The sequence below is a fragment of the Ascaphus truei genome, chromosome 4, assembly GCF_040206685.1.
Source record: "Ascaphus truei isolate aAscTru1 chromosome 4, aAscTru1.hap1, whole genome shotgun sequence".
NCBI lineage: Eukaryota > Metazoa > Chordata > Amphibia > Anura > Ascaphidae > Ascaphus > Ascaphus truei.
Window position 1 is genome coordinate 9,277,917 of NC_134486.1, and position 25,915 is coordinate 9,303,831.

Here is a 25,915-nt window from a genome sequence, read left to right on the forward strand (position 1 = left end):
GATATATATCAACAGCATATCCCACCCAGTGATACATATCCAACAGCATATCCCACCCAGCCCACCCAGTGATTCATATCCAACAGCATATCCCACCCAAGCCCATCCAGTGAGACATATCTAACAGCATATCCCACCCAGCCCATCCAGTGAGACATATCTAACAGCATATCCCACCCGGCCCATCCAGTGAGACATATCTAACAGTATCTCCCACCCAGCCCACCCAGTGAGACATATCCAACAGCATATCCGACCCAGCCCATCCAGTGATACATATCTAACAGCATATCCCACCCGGCCCATCCAGTGAGACATATCTAACAGCATATCCCACCCAGCCCGTCCAGTGAGACATATCTAACAGCATATCCCACCCAGTGATACATATCTAACAGCATATCCCACCCGGCCCATCCAGTGATACATATCTAACAGCATATCCCACCCAGCACATCCAGTGATACATATCTAACAGCATATCCCACCCAGCCCATCCAGTGATACATATCTAACAGCATATCCCACCCAGCCCATCCAGTGATACATATCTAACAGCATATCCCACCCAGTGATACATATCTAACAGCATATCCCACCCAGTGATACATATCTAACAGCATATCCCACCCAGTGAGACATATCTAACAGCATATCCCACCCAGCCCATCCAGTGATACATATCTAAACCATCTCCCACCCAGCCCATCCAGTGATACATATCTAACAGCATATCCCACCCAGCCCATCCAGTGATACATATCTAACAGCATATCCCACCCAGCCCGTCCAGTGATGCATATCTAACAGCATATCCCACCCAGCCCATCCAGTGATATATATCTAACAGCATATCCCACCCAGCCCATCCAGTGAGATATCTAACAGCATATCCCACCCAGCCTACCCAGTGATACATATCTAACAGCATCTCCCACCCAGCCCACCCAGTGATACATATCTAACAGCATATCCCACCCAGTGATACATATCTAACAGTATATACCACCCAGACCATCCAGTGATACATATCTAACAGCATCTCCCACCCAGCCCACCCAGTGATACATATCTAACAGCATATCCCACCCAGTGATACATATCTAACAGTATATACCACCCAGACCATCCAGTGATACATATCTAACAGCATCTCCCACCCAGCCCACCCAGTGATACATATCTAACAGCATCTCCCACCCAGCCCACCCAGTGATACATATCTAACAGCATATCCCACCCAGCCCATCCAGTGATACATATCTAACAGCATATCCCACCCAGCCCGTCCAGTGATACATATCTAACAGCATATCCCACCCAGCCCATCCAGTGAGACATATCTAACAGCATATCCCACCCAGCCCATCCAGTGATACATATCTAACAGCATATCCCACCCAGCCCATCCAGTGATACATATCTAACAGCATATCCACCCATCCCATCCAGTGATACATATCTAACAGCATATCCCACCCGGCCCATCCAGTGATACATATCTAAAAGCATCTCCCACCCAGTGATACATATGTAACAGCATATCCCACCCAGCCCATCCAGTGATACATATCTAACAGCATATCCCATCCAGTGATACATATCTAACAGCATATCCCACCCATCCCATCCAGTGATACATATCTAACAGCATATCCCATCCAGCCCACCCAGTGATACATATCTAACAGCATATCCCACCCAGTGATACATATCTAACACCATATCCCACCCAGTGATACATATCTAACAGCATATCCCACCCAGTGATACATAACTAACAGCATATCCCACCCAGCCCCTCCAGTGAGACATATCTAACAGCATATCCCACCCAGCCCCTACAGTGAGACATATCTAACAGCATATCCCACCCAGCCCAACCAGTGATACATATCTAACAGCATATCCCACCCAGCCCATCCAGTGAGACATATCTAACAGCATATCCCACCCAGCCCAACCAGTGATACATACACTGGCGACACACTTTATTCGAGCTCGGCTAGTCCCACGAATTCGGGTATACCCGGGTGTATTGAGGTTTGTGACTGTTTTCTGCCCGAGTGCATTGAGGTATTTTCCAGACAGGGATTGAAGCATTTTATTCCCGCTGGCTGAAATACTGCACAATATATATATATATACTGCATTACAATTCATGAATTTATGCCATCTGGTAGACACGCGAAGCATTGAAGCCTATTAAATCCTAATCATTATCATTTAACAGATCAGCCGCCCGTCAGCCAGGCATGAACCCAGGCTGGGAAGGCAAACGCAACGGGGCTTGTCAGAGGTGAGAAGCGGCGCATTCCAGGTATCTGCCAGGTACATACTGGGTATTTGCTCGAATAAAGTGTGTCGGTGCAGTATCTAACAGCATATCCCACTCAGCCCATCCAGTGATACATATCTAATAGCATATCCCACCCAGCCCATCCAGTGATACATATCTAACAGCATATCCCACCCAGCCCATCCAGTGAGACATATCTAACAGCATATCCCACCCAGCCCTCCCAGTGATACATATCTAACAACATATCCCACCCAGCCCAACCAGTGATACATATCTAACAGCATATCCCACCCAGCCCATCCAGTGATACATATCTAACAGCATATCCCACTCAGCCCACCCAGTGATACATATCTAACAGCATATCCCACCCAGCCCATCCAGTGATACATATCTAACAGCATATCCCACTCAGCCCACCCAGTGATACATATCTAACAACATATCCCACTCAGCCCGTCCAGTGATACATATCTAACAGCATATCCCACCCAGCCCGTCCAGTGATACATATCTAACAGCATATCCCACCCAGCCCACCCAGTGATACATATCTAACATCATATCCCACCCAGTGAGACATATCTAACAGCATATCCCACCCAGCCCATCCAGTGAGATATCTAACAGCATATCCCACCCAGCCCATCCAGTGATACATATCTAACAGCATAGCCCACCCAGCCCATCCAGTGATACATATCTAACAGCATATCCCACCCAGCCCATCCAGTGAGACATATCTAACAGCATATCCCACCCGGCCCACCCAGTGATACATATCTAACAGCATATCCCACCAATCCCATCCAGTGATACATATCTAACAGCATATCCCACTCAGCCCGTCCAGTGATACATATCTAACAGCATATCCCACCCATCCCACCCAGTGATACATATCTAACAGCATATCCCACCAATCCCATCCAGTGATACATATCTAACAGCATATCCCACCAATCCCATCCAGTGATACATATCTAACAACATATCCCACTCAGCCCGTCCAGTGATACATATCTAACAGCATATCCCACCCAGCCCGTCCAGTGATACATATCTAACAGCATATCCCACCCAGCCCACCCAGTGATACATATCTAACATCATATCCCACCCAGTGAGACATATCTAACAGCATATCCCACCCAGCCCATCCAGTGAGATATCTAACAGCATATCCCACCCAGCCCATCCAGTGATACATATCTAACAGCATAGCCCACCCAGCCCATCCAGTGATACATATCTAACAGCATATCCCACCCAGCCCATCCAGTGAGACATATCTAACAGCATATCCCACCCGGCCCACCCAGTGATACATATCTAACAGCATATCCCACCAATCCCATCCAGTGATACATATCTAACAGCATATCCCACTCAGCCCGTCCAGTGATACATATCTAACAGCATATCCCACCCATCCCACCCAGTGATACATATCTAACAGCATATCCCACCAATCCCATCCAGTGATACATATCTAACATCATATCCCACCCAGTGAGACATATCTAACAGCATATCCCACCCAGTGATACATATCTAACAGCATATCCCACCCAGCCCATCCAGTGATACATATCTAACAGCATATCCCACTCAGCACATCCAGTGATACATATCTAACAGCATATCCCACCCAGCCTACCCAGTGATACATATCTAACAGCATATCCCACCCAGCCCATCCAGTGATACATATCTAACAGCATATCCCACCCAGCCCATCCAGTGATACATATCTAACAGCATATCCCACCCAGTCCACCCAGTGATACATATCTAACAGCATATCCCACACCGCCCCACCCAGTGATACATATCTAACAGCATATCCCACCCAGCCCACCCAGTGATACATATCTAACAGCATATCCCACTCAGCCCATCCAGTGATACATATCTAACAGCATATCCCACCCGGCCCATCCAGTGATACATATCTAACAACATATCCCACCCATCCCATCCAGTGATACATATCTAACAGCATATCCCACTCAGCCCATCCAGTGATACATATCTAACAACATATCCCACCCATCCCATCCAGTGATACATATCTAACAACATATCCCACCCATCCCATCCAGTGATACATATCTAACAGCATATCCCACTCAGCCCATCCAGTGATACATATCTAACAACATATCCCACCCATCCCATCCAGTGATACATATCTAACAGCATATCCCACCCGGCCCATCCAGTGAGACATATCTAACAGCATATCCCACCCGGCCCATCCAGTGATACATATCTAACAGCATATCCCACCCAGTGAGACATATCTAACAGCATATCCCACCCATCCAGTGATACATATCTAACAGCATATCCCACCCAACCCATCCAGTGATACATATCTAACAGCATAACCCACCCAGCCCATCCAGTGATACATATCTAACAGCATATCCCACCCAGCCCATCCAGTGATACATATCTAACAGCATATCCCACTCAGCCCATCTAGTGAGATATCTAACAGCATATCCCACCCAGCCTACCCAGTGATACATATCTAACAGCATATCCCACCCAGTGATACATATCTAACAGTATATACCACCCAGCCCATCCAGTGATACATATCTAACAGCATCTCCCACCCAGCCCACCCAGTGATACATATCTAACAGCATATCCCACCCAGCCCATCCAGTGATACATATCTAACAGCATATCCCACCCAGCCCGTCCAGTGATACATATCTAACAGCATATCCCACCCAGCCCATCCAGTGAGACATATCTAACAGCATATCCCACCCAGCCCATCCAGTGATACATATCTAACAGCATATCCCACCCAGCCCATCCAGTGATACATATCTAACAGCATATCCCACCCATCCCATCCAGTGATACATATCTAACAGCATATCCCACCTGGCCCATCCAGTGATACATATCTAAAAGCATCTCCCACCCAGTGATACATATGTAACAGCATATCCCACCCAGCCCATCCAGTGATACATATCTAACAGCATATCCCATCCAGTGATACATATCTAACAGCATATCCCACCCATCCCATCCAGTGATACATATCTAACAGCATATCCCAACCAGTGATACATATCTAACAGCATATCCCACCCAGCCCACCCAGTGATACATATCTAACAGCATATCCCACCCAGTGATACATATCTAACACCATATCCCACCCAGTGATACATATCTAACAGCATATCCCACCCAGCCCACCCAGTGATACATATCTAACAGCATATCCCACCCAGTGATACATATCTAACAGCATATCCCACCCAGCCCCTCCAGTGAGACATATCTAACAGCATATCCCACCCAGCCCCTCCAGTGAGACATATCTAACAGCATATCCCACCCAGCCCAACCAGTGATACATATCTAACAGCATATCCCACCCAGACCATCCAGTGAGACATATCTAACAGCATATCCCACCCAGCCCAACCAGTGATACATATCTAACAGCATATCCCACCCAGCCCATCCAGTGAGACATATCTAACAGCATATCCCACCCAGCCCAACCAGTGATACATATCTAACAGCATATCCCACCCAGCCCATCCAGTGAGACATATCTAACAGCATATCCCACCCAGCCCTCCCAGTGATAAATATCTAATAACATATCCCACTCAGCCCGTCCAGTGATACATATCTAACTGCATATCCCACCCGGCCCATCCAGTGATACATATCTAACAGCATATCCCACCCACCCAGTGAGATATCTAACAGCATATCCCACCCAGCCCATCCAGTGATACATATCTAACAGCATATCCCACTCAGCCCATCCAGTGATACATATCTAACAGCATATCCCACTCAGCCCATCCAGTGATGCATATCTAACAGCATATCCCACCCGGCCCATCCAGTGAGACATATCTAACAGCATATCCCACCCGACCCATCCAGTGATACATATCTAACAGCATATCCCACCCATCCAGTGATACATATCAAACAGCATATCCCACCCAGCCCATCCAGTGATACATATCTAACAGCATAACCCACCCAGCCCATCCAGTGAGACATATCTAACAGCATATCCCACCCAGCCCATCCAGTGATACATATCTAACAGCATATCCCACTCAGCCCATCCAGTGATACATATCTAACAGCATATCCCACTCAGCCCATCCAGTGATACATATCTAACAGCATATCCCATCCAGTGATACATATCTAACAGCATATCCCACCCGGCCCATCCAGTGAGACATATCTAACAGCATATCCCACCCGGCCCATCCAGTGAGACATATCTAACAGCATATCCCACCCAGCCCATCCAGTGATATATATCTAACAGCATATCCCACCCAGCCCATCCAGTGATATATATCTAACAGCATATCCCACCCAGCCCATCCAGTGAGATATCTAACAGCATATCCCACCCAGCCCATCCAGTGATACATATCTAACAGCATATCCCACCCAGCCCGTCCAGTGATACATATTTAACAGCATCTCCCACCCAGCCCATCCAGTGATACATATCTAACAGCATATCCCACCCAGTGAGACATATCTAACAGCATATCCCACCCGGCCCATCCAGTGATACATATCTAACAGCATATCCCACCCAGCCCACCCAGTGATACACATCTAACAGCATATACCACCCAGCCCCTCCAGTGATACATATCTAACAGCATATCCCACCCAGTGATACATATCTAACAGCATATCCCACCCAGCCCATCCAGTGATACATATCGAACAGCATATCCCACCCAGCCCACCCAGTGAGACATATCTAACAGCATCTCCCCATCCAGCCCACCCAGTGATACATATCTAACAGCATATCCCACCCGGCCCATCCAGTGATACATATCTAAAAGCATCTCCCACCCAGCCCATCCAGTGATATATATCTAACAGCATATCCCACCCAGCCCATCCAGTGAGATATATAACAGCATATCCCACCCGGCCCATCCAGTGATACATATCTAACAGCATATCCCACCCAGCGCATCCAGTGAGATATCTAACAGCATATCCCACCCAGCCCATCCAGTGATACATATCTAACAGCATTTCCCACCCAGCCCGTCCAGTGATACATATCTAACAGCATCGCCCACCCAGCCCATCCAGTGATACATATCTAACAGCATATCCCACCCAGTGAGACATATCTAACAGCATATCCCACCAGGCCCATCCAGTGATACATATCTAACAGCATATCCCACCCAGCCCACCCAGTGATACATATCTAACAGCATATACCACCCAGTGAGACATATCTAACAGCATATCCCACCCGGCCCATCCAGTGAGACATATCTAACAGCATATCCCACCCAGCCCATCCAGTGATACATATCTAACAGCATATAAGTGAGACATATCTAACAGCATCTCCCATCCAGCCCACCCAGTGATACATATCTAACAGCATATCCCACCCGGCCCATCCAGTGATACATATCTAACAGCATATCCCACCCAGCCCATCCAGTGATACATATCTAACAGCATATCCCACCCAGCCCACCCAGTGAGACATATCTAACAGCATCTCCCATCCAGCCCACCCAGTGATACATATCTAAAAGCATCTCCCACCCAGCCCATCCAGTGAGACATATCTAACAGCATATCCCACCCAGCCCGTCCAGTGATACATATCTAACAGCATATACCACCCGGCCCCTCCAGTGATACATATCTAACAGCATATCCCACCCAGCCCGTCCAGTGATACATATCTAACAGCATATACCACCCAGCCCCTCCAGTGATACATATCTAACAGCATATCCCACCCAGCCCGTCCAGTGATACATATCTAACAGTATATACCACCCAGCCCATCCAGTGAGACATATCTAACAGCATCTCCCACCCAGCCTACCCAGTGATACATATCTAACAGCATATCCCACCCGGCCCATCCAGTGATACATATCTAACAGCATATCCCACCCAGCCCATCCAGTGATACATATCTAACAGCATATCCCACCCAGCCCACCCAGTGAGACATATCTAACAGCATCTCCCATCCAGCCCACCCAGTGATACATATCTAACAGCATATCCCACCCAGCCCGTCCAGTGATACATATCTAACAGCATATCCCACCCAGCCTGTCCAGTGATACATATCTAACAGCTTATCCCACCCAGCCCATCCAGTGAGACATATCTAACAGCATATCCCACCCGGCCCACCCAGTGATACATATCTAACAGCATCTCCCACCCGGCCCATCCAGTGATACATATGTAACAGCATATCCCCCCCATCCAGTGAGACATCTAACAGCATATCCCACCCAGTGAGACATATCTAACAGCATATCTGTGACGATGGGGAGGATTTGGCCTGGGATTAAAGGGGTTACCCCCAATTGGCCACCCTCTACCCTCACCTGGGAAGCAAGGGGTTAACTGGACTGAGGTCCAGTAATGTGTTTTGCCTTGCTTCAATATCCAAATGTGTATAAATGTATTGTTTCTGGGCCAGTGTCTGCATCACACACACACACTAGGATCCATCTGGGAGTACAAGGGTTAATAGTTCTTTCATGATTATAGCCCTTTGTGTAATTTTCCCGCCTTTTCAGGCACCATTTTGCAGGGTCCCATAGGCCGCCATTAGGGCTCAATGCATTCTAATGGCGAATCTTGCTGTTTTTGTCCTGTTTCCTGTGAAGACCAGCAGATGGCGTCCGAGAGGAGGAGCGGCGGTTTCCCATTGTAAGTCAATAGGCCCATTGACTTCAATGGAGATTCCTCGAAGGAGCTTTCCAGGAACGAGTTGGCTGCCGTCCAAACCGCAAAACCGCAAAGCGGATACTTTTTCTATAGGAGAGCTTTGATCAATTAGCAGTCAAGTTCAACGACAAGTGGCGTGGGAATAAAAAGTTCTAGAGCACATAGAAATAAAATTCCTTTTTGCCCCTAGTTCCTAGGCCTCCCCCCACTCGACCCACAACCGGGTCCCCGAATCCTGGACCCCCGATAAGGGTCGAACCAAGAAGAGCGGGCCACGCCATAGGTTCCAATGGCGGCGGCAGAAACAGCTCAAGAAAACGGCTAAGTGTGAAAAGCTGAAACTAAGGAATCCATAGCTCCGGTTCCGGAGGGTCCAGAGGGCCAGGGTTTGGGGTACCTGTAGTCACTGCTCCGGCATCGCTGCAGAACCATCCTTGACCCTCTTGAACCAACCCGACGGAGTATGGACCCCCTTGAAAGTTCGGGACTTATCCAATAGACTTCAATGGCGGCCAATTTCTGTTGACCGGCTATGGCGGAAAACCCCCATTGACTTCAACGGCGGCGTGAACAGAGGGACAGAAACCAGAGGGAATTCCTTTGGCCATAAGTTAGCAGATGGCCAGGGAAGCGCCCTAATGTCTAGAATTTAAGTGATGTTCAAAGGAGTTTATCACCTACACTGTTTACAGGAGGGCAGAGATGACTCAAACCAGGGTGAGTCAGGGACACGTTAAATAACCCATTCCCCTGCGTGTCCTCTGGGTCCCAGCCGCCCTCCTCCTCCACCTTGGGCTCCTTCGCGGCGAGGTTGAGACACTCCGGTGAGGAGGTGCTGGGCCTCCCGCGGGGAGAGGCGGAGACAGCCGGAGGAGAGGCGGAGACAGCCGGAGGAGAGGCCTGTGTGTGGGGAGAGCCGCGTGCTCTGTGTGTGGGGGGGGGGGGTGAGGGAGAGCCGCGTGCTCTGTGTGGGAGGGGGGGGGGGGGGTGAGGGAGAGCGCCGGGTGAGGGAGAGCCGCGTGCTCTGTGTGTGGGGGGGAGAGGGGGTGAGGGAGAGCACCGGGTGAGGGAGAGCCACGTGCTCTGTGTGTGGGGGGGGAGGGAGAGCGCCGGGTGAGGGAGAGCTGCGTGCTCTGTGTGTATGTGGGGGGGGTGAGGGAGAGCACCGGGTGAGGGAGAGCCGCGTGCTCTGTGTGTGTGGGGGGTGAGGGAGAGCGCCGGGTGAGGGAGAGCCGCGTGCTCTGTATCGGGGGGGGGGGTGAGGGAGAGCGCTGGGTGAGGGAGAGCCGCGTGCTCTGTGGGGGGGGGGGGTGGTGAGGGAGAGCGCCGGGTGAGGGAGAGCCGCGTGCTTTGTGTGGGGGGGGGGGGAGGGAGAGCGCCGGGTGAGGGAGAGCCGCGTGCTCTGTGTGGGGGGGGGGGGGTGAGGGAGAGTGCCGGGTGAGGGAGAGCCGCGTGCTCTGTGTGTGGGGGGGGAGGGGGTGAGGGAGAGCGCCGAGTGAGGGAGAGCCGCGTGCTCTGTGTGTGGGGGGGGGGGAGGGGTGAGGGAGAGCGCCGGGTGAGGGGAGAGCCGCGTGCTCTTGTGGGGGGGAGGGGGGTGAGGGAGAGCGCCGGGTGAGGGAGTGGCCTATGGGTGCTGAGAGCCGTGGGGAGGTGAGAGGAGGAGGTGCGCGGGGTCATGATGAGCGCTGTGTGTGTGTGTGTTTTGGCCCGTCAATCCGCCTCAGGCCAATGAGAGGTGTGCGGGGGCGGGCGGCCCAAGGGACCAATGAGATTGCCGCTAGGGACACAGGCCATGCAGACAAACATACAGTGCTTTCACAAATATATAGTAGATTATATATATATATATTTTTTGTGTATTATTAATAGCCTGTGGCAAAGCTCCCGTCACAGGCTTTATTAATAAAACTGGTGGCAGCGGTGGGATTGAACTGGACCTGTATTACTAGTGTTCTGCGGGATACTGTAATATAGTGGGAACTTGATGGTAATTGCAAGTTCCTGGGACTAAAGATATTGAACACAGTGTACAACATATAACACAAGATATGGCACCTCCTCACTGTTCCCCTACTTGTGAGAAGCATTGCCTCCAGAACCAAAGTGCCGGCCATCCGTCTGACTGGAGCCGGGCACCGAGACCGGTGGAGTGCATCAAGTCGGCGCCGGGACCAGCAGCCAGCAAGGCTGAGAGAGAGACAGCAATCGGTGAGCATGAAACCCGGCAGGCTGAGCAAAGATCCACAGCTGCAGCTGCTGTAACCATCAAACCGCCCGGAGAGCAGGGAATGGACCCAGCTCCGGGATGGCAGAGACTTGTGGAGGGAGCGGGTGGTCTCGGAGACCACAGAAGTCTTGCACCAGGAGAGGTAACGGCCGTTGCGGCGGCCCGTCCATTTTCCCTGAAAAAGCTAGCACTGGTGTGTGCGTTGGGCAAGACGTGGTTCCCGGCGAAGTGGACTCAGTTCCTGGCGTTGGTACCACACCGACCCGCTTATCCCCTCCCAGAGCCCGGCGCTCAAGCAACTCCGCTCTGGACTCCGTTGCTCCTTGCTGGGGTTAGTCCACCGGTGGCGGAGAAGCTCTGGAATGAGCCCGGCGCTCGAGCAACTCCGCTCTGGACTCCGTTGCCCCTTGCTGGGGTTAGTCCACCGGTGGCGGAGAAGCACCGGCAGGCGCTGCGGCACTGCCACTAAACGGGCCATAATAATGCCCGGTGCCCTGACCATGCGCGGTCGGGCGAAGAAGCCCCTCAGTGCCAGCGCTCACAAGTTGCAGAAAAGATGACCAAGTTAGCGGCATCCTCTGATGGCTCCCGCCCAGCCGGGGCGACAACCCTCCTCGGGACATCTCCTGGAGAACCTGGACGGGCTGCATCAGCAACAGCGGCGGAGAGCGGCGGCCATCCACCTGATCCCGGCGGAGAACCGGCGGCGGCAGCAGAGAAGAAGCCGCCACTCCGGCATCCTGCCGGCGGCAATTTTATTGGGGGGAGGGTTGGGGTGTGCGGGAGGTGGGTGTTTCACATTGTTTGGCGGAGTCGGCGATTCCCAGTGATGACCAGAGCTCCACAATTCACGCCGGCGACCCTGCATCAAAGCCGGGTACTGCTGCGGCAGCTACCCGGGGCTTGCCCATGGCGGTGGTGGCGGCAGAAGAGCCGCGATTCCGGCAAAGTGCCGGAGCCCTTTCTGAGTGGGGGGAGGGACAGGGATTGCGGGAGGGGGTTATGTTACCAAGTTTGCATGGAGCTGTGTTTCTCCACAAAGACTTGGGACCCCAGTCCTGCATCGATTCCCCTGTGCCAACACCGGGCGCTGCTGCGGCGGCGACCCGTTGCTTCCCGGCCCAGATGATGCCAGCGGCGGCCACTCTAGTCCCCCTGCAATTGGGACCAACGAAGGCGGCGGTCTCTGCGGGGACCAGCGAGGTAAGCCAGACCAAGTCGCAGACTGACCCTGACTTATTTTTCCCATATGACTGTACCCTGTTGTTTCACTATAGGGGTGACCGGGGGGGTGGCAGGAGATAGGGGTACCAGGGGAGGGGAAGGAAGGGCAGCTTGTAGGGCAGCCAGGCTTCTCCATTACCCTGGCGGAGCAGCAAGGGGACTCTCGGTTAAGAGCCCCACTGTTGCAGCCTTGCTATGGGCTGGAGGTATCAGGGGTTGTGGCAAAGTTAGACCACCCCCATATTACCTGCCAGCCAGGAGCTAAGGTGGGTGCATCTGCACCAGCAACCCTGAGCTCATCCATGGTAATGGGGAGACAGTGTCAGGGAGATGGCCTCACTCAGGTGTCCCTAGGATCCAGGCTAGGATTAGCTAGGGAGAAGTGGAGTGAGGGGAGGCTGCAGGTAGGTAGCCAGCATCAGCTCTCAGTGGGAGAAGAAGGGCTAGTGGTAGCCGGGGAGGGACAGCAGCAGGTATGGCAGCTAGAGTTTCCCATTACCCTCGCAGAGCCTCAGGGGGTGTCTCAGATCAGCAACCCCCTGTTGCAGCCTGGCTATGGGCTGGGGGTATCCTGGGCAGTGGCAAGCTTGTGCCACCCCAGGGATACCTGCCAGCCAAAAGCTAAGGCGGTTGCATCTGGAGAGATGCCCCTGAGCTCATCCCTGGTATCTAACAGCATATCTAACAGCATCTCCCACCCGGCCCGTCCAGTGATACATATCTAACAGCATATCCCACCCGGCCCATCCAGTGATACATATCTAACAGCATATCCCACCCATCCCACCCAGTGAGACATATCTAACAGCATATCCCACCCAGCCCATCCAGTGATACATATCTAACAGCATATCCCACCCAGCCCATCCAGTGAGACATATCTAACAGCATATCCCACCCAGCCCACCCAGTGATACATATCTAACAGCATATCCCACCCACCCAGTGATACATATCTAACAGCATATCCCACCCGGCCCATCCAGTGATACATATCTAACAGCATATCCCACCCAGTGATACATATCTAACAGCATCTCCCACTCGGCCCGTCCAGTGAGACATATCTAACAGCATATCCCACCCAGCCCATCCAGTGATACATATCTAACAGCATCTCCCACCCGACCCGTCCAGTGATACATATCTAACAACATATCCCACCCATCCCATCCAGTGATACATATCTAACAGCATATAACACCCAGCCCATCCAGTGATACATATCTAACAGCATATCCCACCCAGCCCATCCAGTGATACATATCTAACAGCATATCCCACCCAACCCATCCAGTGATACATATCTAACAGCATATCCCACCCAGTGAGACATATCTAACAGCATATCCCACCCAGTGATACATATCTAACAGCATATCCCACCCATCCAGTGATACATATCTAACAGCATATCCCACCCAGCCCATCCAGTGATACATATCTAACAGCATCTCCCACCCAGTGATACATATCTAACAGCATATCCCACCCAGCCAATCCAGTGATACATATCTAACAGCATATCCCATCCAGTGATACATATCTAACAGCATATCCCACCCAGCCCATCCAGTGATACATATCTAACAGCATATCCCACCCAGCCCATCCAGTGATACATACCTACCAGCATATCCCACCCAGTCCGTCCAGTGATACATATCAAACAGCATATCCCACCCAGCCCATCCAGTGATACATATCTAACAGCATATCCCACCCAGCCCATCCAGTGATACATATCTAACAGCATATCCCACCCCAGTGAGACATATCTAACAGCATATCCCACCCAGTGATACATATCTAACAGCATATCCCACCCAGCCAATCCAGTGATACATATCTAACAGCATATCCCACCCATCCAGTGATACATATCTAACAGCATATCCCACCCAGCCCATCCAGTGAGACATATCTAACAGCATCTCCCACCCAGCCCACCAAGTGATACATATCTAGCAGCATATCCCACCCGGCCCATCCAGTGATACATATCTAACAGCATATCCCACCCATCCCATCCAGTGATACATATCTAACAGCATATCCCACCCAGCCCATCCAGTGATACATATCTAACAGCATATCCCACCCAGCCCACCCAGTGAGACATATCTAACAGCATATCCCACCCAGCCCGTCCAGTGATACATATCTAACAGCTTATCCCACCCAGCCCATCCAGTGATACATATCTAACAGCATCTCCCACCCGCCCATCCAGTGAGACATATCTAACAGCATATCCCACCCAGCCCATCCAGTGAGACATATCTAACAGCATATCCCACCCAGCCCGTCCAGTGATACATATCTAACAGCATATCCCACCCAGCCCATCCAGTGATACATATCTAACAGCATATACCACCCAGCCCACCCAGTGTTACATATCTAGCAGTATATCCCACCCAGCCCATCCAGTGAGACATATCTAACAGCATCTCCCATCCAGCCCACCCAGTGATACATATCTAACAGCATCTCCCACCCAGCCCATCCAGTGATACATATCTAACAGTATATACCACCCAGCCCACCCAGTGATACATATCTAACAGCATCTCCCACCCAGCCCACCCAGTGATACATATCTAACAGCATATCCCACCCGGCCCATCCAGTGATACATATCTAACAGCATATCCCACCCAGCCCATCCAGTGAGACATATCTAACAGCATATCCCACCCAGCCCATCCAGTGAGACATATCTAACAGCATATCCCACCCAGCCCATCCAGTGATACATATCTAACAGCATATCCCACCCATTGATACATATCTAACAGCATATCCCACCCAGCCCGTCCAGTGATACATATCTAACAGCATATCCCACCCAGCCTACCCAGTGATACAAATCTAACAGCATCTCCCACCCACCCAGTGAGACATATCTAACAGCATATCCCACCCAGCCCACCCAGTGATACATATCTAACAGCATATCCCACCCAGCCCACCCAGTGATACATATCTAACAGCATCTCCCACCCGGCCCATCCAGTGATACATATCTAACAGCATATCCCACACCGGCCCACCCAGTGAGACATATCTAACAGCATATCCCACCCAGCCTACCCAGTGATACATATCTAACAGCATATCCCACCCAGCCCACCCAGTGATACATATCTAACAGCATCTCCCACCCGGCCCATCCAGTGATACATATCTAACAGCATATCCCACCCATCCCACCCAGTGAGACATATCTAACAGCATATCCCACCCAGCCAATCCAGTGATACATATCTAACAGCATATCCCACCCAGTGATACATATCTAACAGCATATCCCACCCATCCAGTGATACATATCTAACAGCATATCCCACCCGGCCCATCCAGTGAGAGATGCCCCCGGAAGCAGCCACTAGATTGGATAACTTTAGCCTCTATCTGCATTTTGGCTTCTTTCATTTATAGAGCCTAAGATCCATTTCCAGCATTGTTTGTAGCACAGGGCGATGGGGGTCTGACGGCACGTATCCAATCTGACCCCATAACTAACAGGAGGGATACACGAGATCGTATCTATATCTGTATCAACCCGGACTATAGTATATTTTACCCAGTTTATTACAGACATCTACGTCATACCATCGGCGGTCCGTAGGAAGCCCATGTTATAAATGTGCACGGAGTTTGCACACACACTTTTGACCCGGGGTGCACTATACACAGGACACACTTGTAGTCTCAACTCATTTCACTTGTATATATTTTTGATGTTTCACAGCAAGTACTGGTATTCATTTACCACTTATGCTTCTAACTGCCATGCTACACAAGAGTGGGGTATTGTATACCAGGGTATTTACCTGTGATCATAACATAGGCGATTACAATAGAGCTGGATAGAATATCACCATTTGGTCCAGATTTATTACCCGAGATTGGATCATAATTTGACACGATATCACATTATAGTGGTATATCAAGTAGGACACACTGGGGTCCAAGTCCGATGTACATAGCGTCATTTAGGTTTTATTACTTATGTTGATGTTTTCTCTATTATTTATATCAATACAATTCATTAGAATATTATTTATTTAGTAGAGGGTGAGTGCTATTGATAGGGATTATTTTCTTCTATGTCCATGCCGTTTTTCAATGTAGCCACTAGAGGGCGACATTGCAGACTCGTCTCTCTAACTATGTCTGGCTGCGCTTAAAGTGCCGGCGACACGACACAACAAATGCATTGCCGCTGTCGCGTGCGCTTATAGTAGAAGCGACGCGACAGAGCGATGGCTTGGTCGTGATTGCTAGAAGTCAAGTCAACTTGATTTTTCCAGCGACCACAGCGTGACGTCACCTTCGCGTCGCAGTCGCCTAGGCTGCGCTTATAGTGCCGTCGCTGGCGACATCAACGCGACGGCGATGGCGACGTCACGCAGCAGTCACTGGAAAAATCAAGTTAACTTGACTTCCAGCGATCACGACCAAGCCATCGCTCCGTCGCTTCTACTATAAGTGCACGCGACGGCGGCAATGCATTTGTTTTACCGCGATGTCGCGTCGCCGGCACTATAAGCGCAGCCTTAAGAAACAGGGAGGACCAGATCCTGAGACCAGGTGCACACTGGGAGAGAAAGGGGAGGCTCAACCTTACCTCTTCCGGCCGGCTAATCTCAATCCCCTCCGGTCCAGTGATGCCCAACTCCAGAGTTTCCTTAGCACCCTGCGACAGAACAGGAAACAGCTGCACTTACTCATGGATACAGAGAGCGGACATCGGGGCCCACACAAGTCAATGGGAGTTCGCCCAGTTGAGCTGAAGGCTTTACTCATTCTGCTGCCACTTGTGCTGTGATCGGGATAATCGCAGCCTAACGAATAGCAGCCGTCCCACCTTCGCTGTTTTATATTTACATGTATAGGAAGCTGGGGGTTCCCCCAACCCAAACCGCAATCATTTCCGCCCTGGGGGCACCGTACTTCCCAGCATACATACCGGGGGAGGCGCCGCCGGTACTGTCCCCTCCGGAGGTTTAAAACCTCCTACATCACGCATGAAGCGGCAACGGCGTCCCGTGGCGGCTTCTCGTTGGCCCGCGTGACGCAGGGGCTTTAATCTCCGTGACGTACCGGCGGCAACTTCTCCAAATAAGTATGTCTGAAAGCAGGGGGTCCCCCGAGCAGCAATAAACACGGGTTAGCTCCGGGACCCCCTGCTTCCCACCTATAAACAAAAAGGGGGTGGGACTGCGACTTTAAGAGTCAGACGAATAGACTATAAGGGGCCTGGAGGTTTAGCACTGTTTAGTAAACCCTGACCCAAAATTCTGTGCTGCGTCACCCTCCTTAGATGTGGCCAGATGCGCGGTTGAGCGCGGTAGGGGGTTATGATTCACCGACATATTAAAGAAAAAGCATTTCCAACTGAAATGAATGAGATGGTATTTGGTGGAACCATAGAGACACAAATCTCAGTGTGCTTGAGGAGGCCACTGAAACTATCGCTTGATGCTACGTTGAAGTGTAAGCTCTTCAGGCCGTGGATTTACTGCGCCTATAAACTTCTAATGTTCTGTGCTGAAAAGCCGTGTAATGCGGCAGGCATCAACTTATAGGGATCCCATGTTAAAATGGACAAGAAGCAAAAAGGCGGCACTGTGCGAGTGCTCATTTGCATGTCATTTCCCAGAATCCCTAGCTGCAGTGGAAGCATGCTAAGAGATATAATAGGGAACACTTGGATGTGGCCGGGACAACCACAGCAATATACCAATGTAACAGCACAACTGGTCCAAAGGGCCTCCCTCACCTCTGCCACCAGGTCCCCGTTCTCGGCGTGCACTCGAGCCACGGCCCCCAGGTCCTTGCAGTGTTGGAAGACTTGGTAAAGCTCACTGTCCCGCAGCATGTACAGGTCCTTATAGGTCATAAACATCTGGAAGGAGTTCACCCCTTTCTCCCGCACCATGGTCTCCATCTCAGCCTTCACCTGCAGGGAGGGCAGAGAAGAGGCTTTGTGTTGGGCCATACTTGCTAAGCGGTGCTACACCGTGAGACACCTTGCAGCCCATTCAGTGCCATAGTCCCGCTTCATAAATGTGGAAAACAAACGATTGGAGCAAAAAATAAAAGCTGTTGCAGATTCAATGTCCATTTTGATGGAAATGCTTATGGGACGGAACAGGACAGGTGTAAACACGGCCCATTCTGTCAACATGAAGACAGTGGTGCAGGGACAGGCTGGTGGGAAGGTGGAAGGAAAGACAGAGGAAGGGAGAGATCAGCAAAGAGAAGGAGAGAGGAGCAGAGAGATAAGAAGGGACGGAGGCAGAAAGAAATGGGAAGGAAGACGCAGAGAGATGCCCAGGAGGAGAGATAATGAGATATACAGACAGGGAAGAAAGAAACATTGCTGGGAGGGAGAATATAAGAGGTTAAAAACTCTCTCACTTGAGCTGTTAAAAAAAAAAAAAAAACACACCCTGGCTGGCAGGTCTGCTAGCTGATTGGAAAGGGGAGGTGTGAAAGGCAGATTTCACCAGGCTGTCATTTTACTCTCAGTCTGTGAGGAAACAGGCTGCAGAGAGCCTGGCTGAGGGGAGCGGACACTTGCTGAAGGGAGAGAGCCTGGCTGAGGGGGGAGAGTCTGGCTGAGGGGGGAGAGTCTGGCTGAGGGGGGAGAGTCTGGCTGAGGGGGGAGAGTCTGGCTGAGGGCGGAGAGCCTGGCTGTGGGGGGAGAGTCTGGCTGAGGGCGGAGAGCCTGGCTGTGGGGAGAGCCTGGCTGAGGGGAGCGCCTGGCTGAGGAGAGAACGCCCGGCTGAGGAGAGAACGCCTGGCTGAGGAGAGAAAGCCTGGCTGAGGGGAGAAAGCCTGGCTGAGGGGAGAACCTGGCTGAGGAGAGAAAGCCTGGCTGAGGAGAGAAAGCCCGGCTGAGGAGAGAAAGCCTGGCTGAGGAGAGAAAGCCCGGCTGAGGAGATAACGCCCGGCTGAGGAGATAACGCCCGGCTGAGGGGAACCTGGACTCCTTTTGTGTACCTGGGACTAAGCACTGTTATTTTGCAGACCTATGCCACTTACTTTAATTGCTCTATTCTGTTCATTAAGAGTATACTGCAACCTGATTCCCTGCTAAGGGAAATAAAGGACTTTTCATTGCAAGAAAGTGGTGTGTAAGCTCTTTTCTGACCATACCGACAAGGCCGCTCCATCACACATGCACAAAGAAAGAAAGGCAGACGGAGGGAGGGAGCAAGAAGGAGTGGCAAAGACATTATTATAGAGATCATTATAGCGGGTTTCTAAAAAGCTATCTTCTTGTCCACAAATGCCGATATTTGCACTTTTACATATGTTATAATGCAGATGGGGCCAACTCCAGTCAGTGTGCCACCTGTGCTGAAGCAAGGATATCGTTAAAACCTGACCTGTTGGGTGGCCCTTGAGAGACTGGAGTTGGCCACCCCAGTTATAATGGCATGCACCAAGGGTTGCAACTTTCACTGCGTTTCTCTTTGTGTTAAATAAATCAAGAGATCACTGTCACACACACACACACACACACACACATTACTTGTATAAACCCCTCTACTTTTATATTTGTGGCAGTACCTTGGGTCCCCACCAGGTGACGCCCATGTGCAGCGCGTAGTCACAGCAAACCTTTGGGTCCGCCAAGCTCCGACACTTCTCATAGGCGTCCAGAAGGGAGATGTCCTTGTCCGGCAGAACATGTCCGATGATCATGGTGGTTCCACCCATGAGAGCGGCCTGCAGGGGGAAGAGCTTCACTTAGGGTGGAACTGAAGAGCATTAGACAGTACAGTATACATACATTACAGGGATTGTACAAGGAGTCCCTGCTGTGTTAATCCTACCGGGGTCTACCAGTCTGTAAGAGATGCGCAGTAAGAGATAGGCTGAATCAGTCACTTTACCTGCGCGCCTCTAATATCCGATCGCGGGGGTTTTATTTATATTTTAACACTACAGTATTGTAGCAGTACTGCAGAGCTGAACCGCATTAATTTCAGGTCTGCGGACCCCCTACTTCCTGAGATACAGGCCCCGTTATGGGATACCGGTATCCCCGCCATGTTAAAATCCGGTGGGTCCCGTGACCGTGGGATTTTAACATTGCAGGAGATACCGGCGTCCCATAACGGGGCCTGTATCTCGGGAAGCAGGGGGTCCCCGAGGCTGCACAAACTCAGTGTCAATGTTATCAGTCACTGAGCCGCTCCTTCTGCCTTCCTATACATTGTCATACTCATTGTGCAGCTTAGTGTTTTCTTATAACCAAAGTGTTTACACAGGAGAGTAATCACGTTACAATATACTAATTATATACTGATTATAACCGCATAAGAAGTTAACTAAACTCTTAAAAACAAAGATAAAGAATAGAAGTATATATCCAGTCTGGTGATCACTTGTTCTATTTCAGCACTAGAGCACTGGACAGCTCCCACTACACAAATATTGTAGCCTATCTATGAAGATCACAGGCACATTATTTTGTGTTAAGGAGCAGGGCAAACGGTTATAAAAGGTTCGTTGTATGTGTGTAGGCATCACACATACGACGCATAATTTTGTTGTTAAAAATAAATGTTTACACCTTGTGTCATGTTGAAAACCTGACTAATACAATTTAGATTAAAACAGAATTATGTGTATTTTTTTATTTATAACTAAGGCTAGTAAATATATGTTACTGATGTAATAATATTTATAATAGCCATAATGTGAAAATAATACATTTTTGGTAACCTATATAATGAAACGCGCTGTACCAACACTTTTACCAGACTTTTTAGCAAAGTTGAACTTGGCAGTTGACGCGTTTTTATATTTTTGGGGGCGCGCAGAAACATCATTTTTTAATACGCCAAGCACAGCACAAAGCTTTTATGTGCGCCAAAATAATGTAAAAAAAAAACATTTTTGCCGCTGATGGCCGAAGAAATCTCAGGATAGAACATAGGAGCAATCAAGCAAAATCTTAAAGGAGATATCCGCACACTAATTGCGAGCCAAAAAAGGCATTTGCAATGCTTAGTACATAGGCCCATAATGATCACTGAAGTACTGCATACAGTATGGACATACATAATAAGGGGACCAAGCGATTCCATTTCAGCACTATTCCCTGTGGACAGCTCACAATGCAACTATATCAAACAGAAGAGCGTATGGACAGTGCTCAGAGGGCGATCTAAACGTATGAGCTGTCACATCAGCAGGCTGAGTATGTATGCTGGTGAGATGCATTATGAAATCTTGAGGACCTGTTACATATTGTTCCCAGACAGTCTGCTTGATGAAGCGTCCCCTAAATGGGCCATTTATACTTCTGTTTCGGCCGAGTGGATATAATGGATGGTGATTTGGCATATTGCTCATGTTTCATTGCAGGACAGGACTCCATTACGTCATCCTTTGGTGCAATGAAATGCCATAAAAAAAGAGAAGGCTTGGGAATCGAAACAAAGCAAAATATAAAAGGTCCTTCTATGTCTGGATAACATATTTATTATCATTTATCTGTAAAGTGCCAACGTATTCCGCAGCGCGGTACCATGGGGGTACAGAGATTTAATAATTACATATACAGAATTACATACAAAATACAAATAAGGTTACAGACATGCGCAAACAGATACAGGAGGGAAGGAGGCCCTGATCCTGGGAGCTTACACTCTACAGGGAATGAGGGACAATGTTGAAACAAAAGGTAAAGTGGCCGCTCTTTGTGGGATGGAGTATGGTCCAGCTGATCCCATTAAGGTTTGAGGGTGGGGATGTTACATAGCATGGAGATTGGTTCAGCCACACAGCTGGTCCCAATGGGGCTGGAGAGGTGGAGGGGAGCGTTGGATGTTAAGAGTATGCCAGATAGGCTTCCTTAAAAAGGTCTGAGAAAAAAGGTGATTTCTGGTGCAACAGCCAAAAGTGGGTCCCAAACAAGTTGTATTAAAAATATTGCTTTATTGATCCATCTAAAAAAGTTGAGGCACACACCATCCTACGCGTTTCGTATTGAAAACACTTTATCAAGGAGTATACATGATCATAAACATACTTCCTTATATACCCATTCAAATTGCCTATTTTCGCGCCACAGGTAACGACGTAGCCCCGCCCACACTGCGTGATGTCATCACGCTCCCCTCAAGCACGCCCCCAAGCGCTGCGAACCATCCTGGAGTGCCAAACCCTCCCCGTATAGCCACATAAGCATGTGCTGTGGAAAGAGACCCCAAGCCCCCATATTTACCATCATGGAACCGCTATTCCGGTGAGCGCGGCGGAACGGAGTACTCCCCGTTTGTTGCGTCATCACTGGAGGCGGCTCCCTATGGCCCACATGGGACACTCGGCTCCACCCACATCACGTTTTAATGCAGAAAGGCATAACAAGTTGGAAGTGACATCCCCAAGGAAACGGGAGCCAATGGGTACACGAGATGAGGGGTAGGAACGCCCCTAAATCGTCATCTGTTGCTAGATGACCATAAACCAAATAAAGAAACAAATCGTAGCTACAGTAAATACACTAGTGAAAACATTAAATAGCATATAGACATTGGTTCTATTCTTGTTGATGGGCACAAAAAAAATATATAAAAACATAACTTACATACATATATACCAAAGTCTACTAAAGAAACTGTGCAGAGATTGTTATAGTTAAAAATTACTAATTGTATATAATCATTTGCAAAGTTATTTCTTCCAATATTTGATTTCCAATTTTCTTCAAAATCTGAAGAATCCTTCTGACTAAAGTCATGAAAGAAACTCCTTTCAAAATGAGAAAAAAGAGATACAAGCATATTAAAAAACTTCCTTAAAAAAGGTGAGATTTTAAATGTCTGACTGCTGGGTAGGGTATCCCAGAGAAAAGGGGTGTCAAGTGTTACAGCAACTGTGGAGTGGATCCCAGAGGCTGGAAATGGCGGGACAGCCAGAGCGGTGATGTCGTAGTCGGGTCACAGGCAGAGCGGTGATGTCGTAGTCGGGTCACAGGCAGAGCGGTGATGTCGTAGTCGGGTCACAGGCAGAGCGGTGATGTTGTAGTCGGGTCACAGGCAGAGCGGTGATGTTGTAGTCGGGTCACAGGCAGGGCGGTGATGTCGTAGTCGGGTCACAGGCAGAGCGGTGATGTCGTAGTCGGGTCACAGGCAGAGCGGTGATGTCGTAGTCGGGTCACAGGCAGAGCGGTGATGTCGTAGTCGGGTCACAGGCAGAGCGGTGATGTCGTAGTCGGGTCACAGGCAGAGCGGTGATGTCGTAGTCGGGTCACAGGCAGAGCGGTGATGTCGTAGTCGGGTCACAGGCAGGGCGGTGATGTTGTAGTCGGGTCACAGGCAGAGCGGTGATGTCGTAGTCGGGTCACAGGCAGAGCGGTGATGTCGTAGTCGGGTCACAGGCAGAGCGGTGATGTTGTAGTCGGGTCACAGGCAGAGCGGTGATGTCGTAGTCGGGTCACAGGCAGAGCGGTGATGTTGTAGTCGGGTCACAGGCAGAGCGGTGATGTCGTAGTCGGGTCACAGGCAGAGCGGTGATGTTGTAGTCGGGTCACAGGCAGAGCGGTGATGTTGTAGTCGGGTCACAGGCAGAGCGGTGATGTTGTAGTCGGGTCACAGGCAGAGCGGTGATGTCGTAGTCGGGTCACAGGCAGAGCGGTGATGTCGTAGTCGGGTCACAGGCAGAGCGGTGATGTCGTAGTCGGGTCACAGGCAGGGCGGTGATGTTGTAGTCGGGTCACAGGCAGAGCGGTGATGTCGTAGTCGGGTCACAGGCAGAGCGGTGATGTCGTAGTCGGGTCACAGGCAGAGCGGTGATGTCGTAGTCGGGTCACAGGCAGAGCGGTGATGTCGTAGTCGGGTCACAGGCAGGGCGGTGATGTCGTAGTCGGGTCACAGGCAGAGCGGTGATGTCGTAGTCGGGTCACAGGCAGAGCGGTGATGTCGTAGTCGGGTCACAGGCAGAGCGGTGATGTCGTAGTCGGGTCACAGGCAGAGCGGTGATGTCGTAGTCGGGTCACAGGCAGAGCGGTGATGTCGTAGTCGGGTCACAGGCAGAGCGGTGATGTTGTAGTCGGGTCACAGGCAGAGCGGTGATGTTGTAGTCGGGTCACAGGCAGAGCGGTGATGTTGTAGTCGGGTCACAGGCAGAGCGGTGATGTTGTAGTCGGGTCACAGGCAGAGCGGTGATGTCGTAGTCGGGTCACAGGCAGAGCGGTGATGTCGTAGTCGGGTCACAGGCAGAGCGGTGATGTCGTAGTCGGGTCACAGGCAGAGCGGTGATGTTGTAGTCGGGTCACAGGCAGAGCGGTGATGTCGTAGTCGGGTCACAGGCAGAGCGGTGATGTCGTAGTCGGGTCACAGGCAGAGCGGTGATGTTGTAGTCGGGTCACAGGCAGAGCGGTGATGTCGTAGTCGGGTCACAGGCAGAGCGGTGATGTTGTAGTCGGGTCACAGGCAGAGCGGTGATGTTGTAGTCGGGTCACAGGCAGAGCGGTGATGTCGTAGTCGGGTCACAGGCAGAGCGGTGATGTTGTAGTCGGGTCACAGGCAGAGCGGTGATGTCGTAGTCGGGTCACAGGCAGAGCGGTGATGTTGTAGTCGGGTCACAGGCAGAGCGGTGATGTCGTAGTCGGGTCACAGGCAGAGCGGTGATGTCGTAGTCGGGTCACAGGCAGAGCGGTGATGTCGTAGTCGGGTCACAGGCAGAGCGGTGATGTTGTAGTCGGGTCACAGGCAGAGCGGTGATGTCGTAGTCGGGTCACAGGCAGAGCGGTGATGTTGTAGTCGGGTCACAGGCAGAGCGGTGATGTTGTAGTCGGGTCACAGGCAGAGCGGTGATGTCGTAGTCGGGTCACAGGCAGAGCGGTGATGTTGTAGTCGGGTCACAGGCAGAGCGGTGATGTCGTAGTCGGGTCACAGGCAGAGCGGTGATGTTGTAGTCGGGTCACAGGCAGAGCGGTGATGTCGTAGTCGGGTCACAGGCAGAGCGGTGATGTCGTAGTCGGGTCACATAGTAAATCCAAGTGATTTAGAAAGGCGCTTTTAACACAAAATACAAGTGATAAAATGGTGCTCAGTGTGAAATCAAATTTGAAGCAGTGTAAGGTGAATTAAACATAAATTCTCAACCTCCAATGGGAATAGTAAAGATTCCCTATAACAGGTAGACACATCCAGAAACAGGAGGGAGCATATGTCCGGAACACCCCAAAAATAGAAAGAGAAATATCTAGTGCAATAATGCCATACAATGTTAGATGAAAGGGGACATAAATCTTGGCTCGTAAGAAGAACCTACTTACAAGAAGTAGGATATAAACCAGAGATGACAGGAGACCATTATCCAATGGATAGTATCAATCGTGATGTATCTCAGGG

General features: G+C 50.3%; 1 protein-coding gene across 3 annotated transcripts in view; it reads right to left on the reverse strand.

Moving 5' to 3' along the window:
- Nucleotides 1-25,915, reverse strand: part of DPYSL5 (dihydropyrimidinase like 5) — a 177,655-nt gene that overhangs the window by 105,033 nt on the left and 46,707 nt on the right. For all 3 annotated transcript variants that reach the window (XR_012800850.1, XR_012800849.1, XM_075595313.1), the window contains exons 3-5: nt 20,115-20,273; nt 18,316-18,495; nt 17,161-17,229 (exon numbers count right to left, since the gene is read on the reverse strand). Coding sequence is in view for 1 of the 3 variants with exons in the window: in XM_075595313.1 (XP_075451428.1) it covers nt 17,161-17,229; nt 18,316-18,495; nt 20,115-20,273 (408 nt within the window). In the remaining 2 variants the exon portion in view is untranslated. The remainder of the gene's footprint in view (nt 1-17,160; nt 17,230-18,315; nt 18,496-20,114; nt 20,274-25,915) is intronic.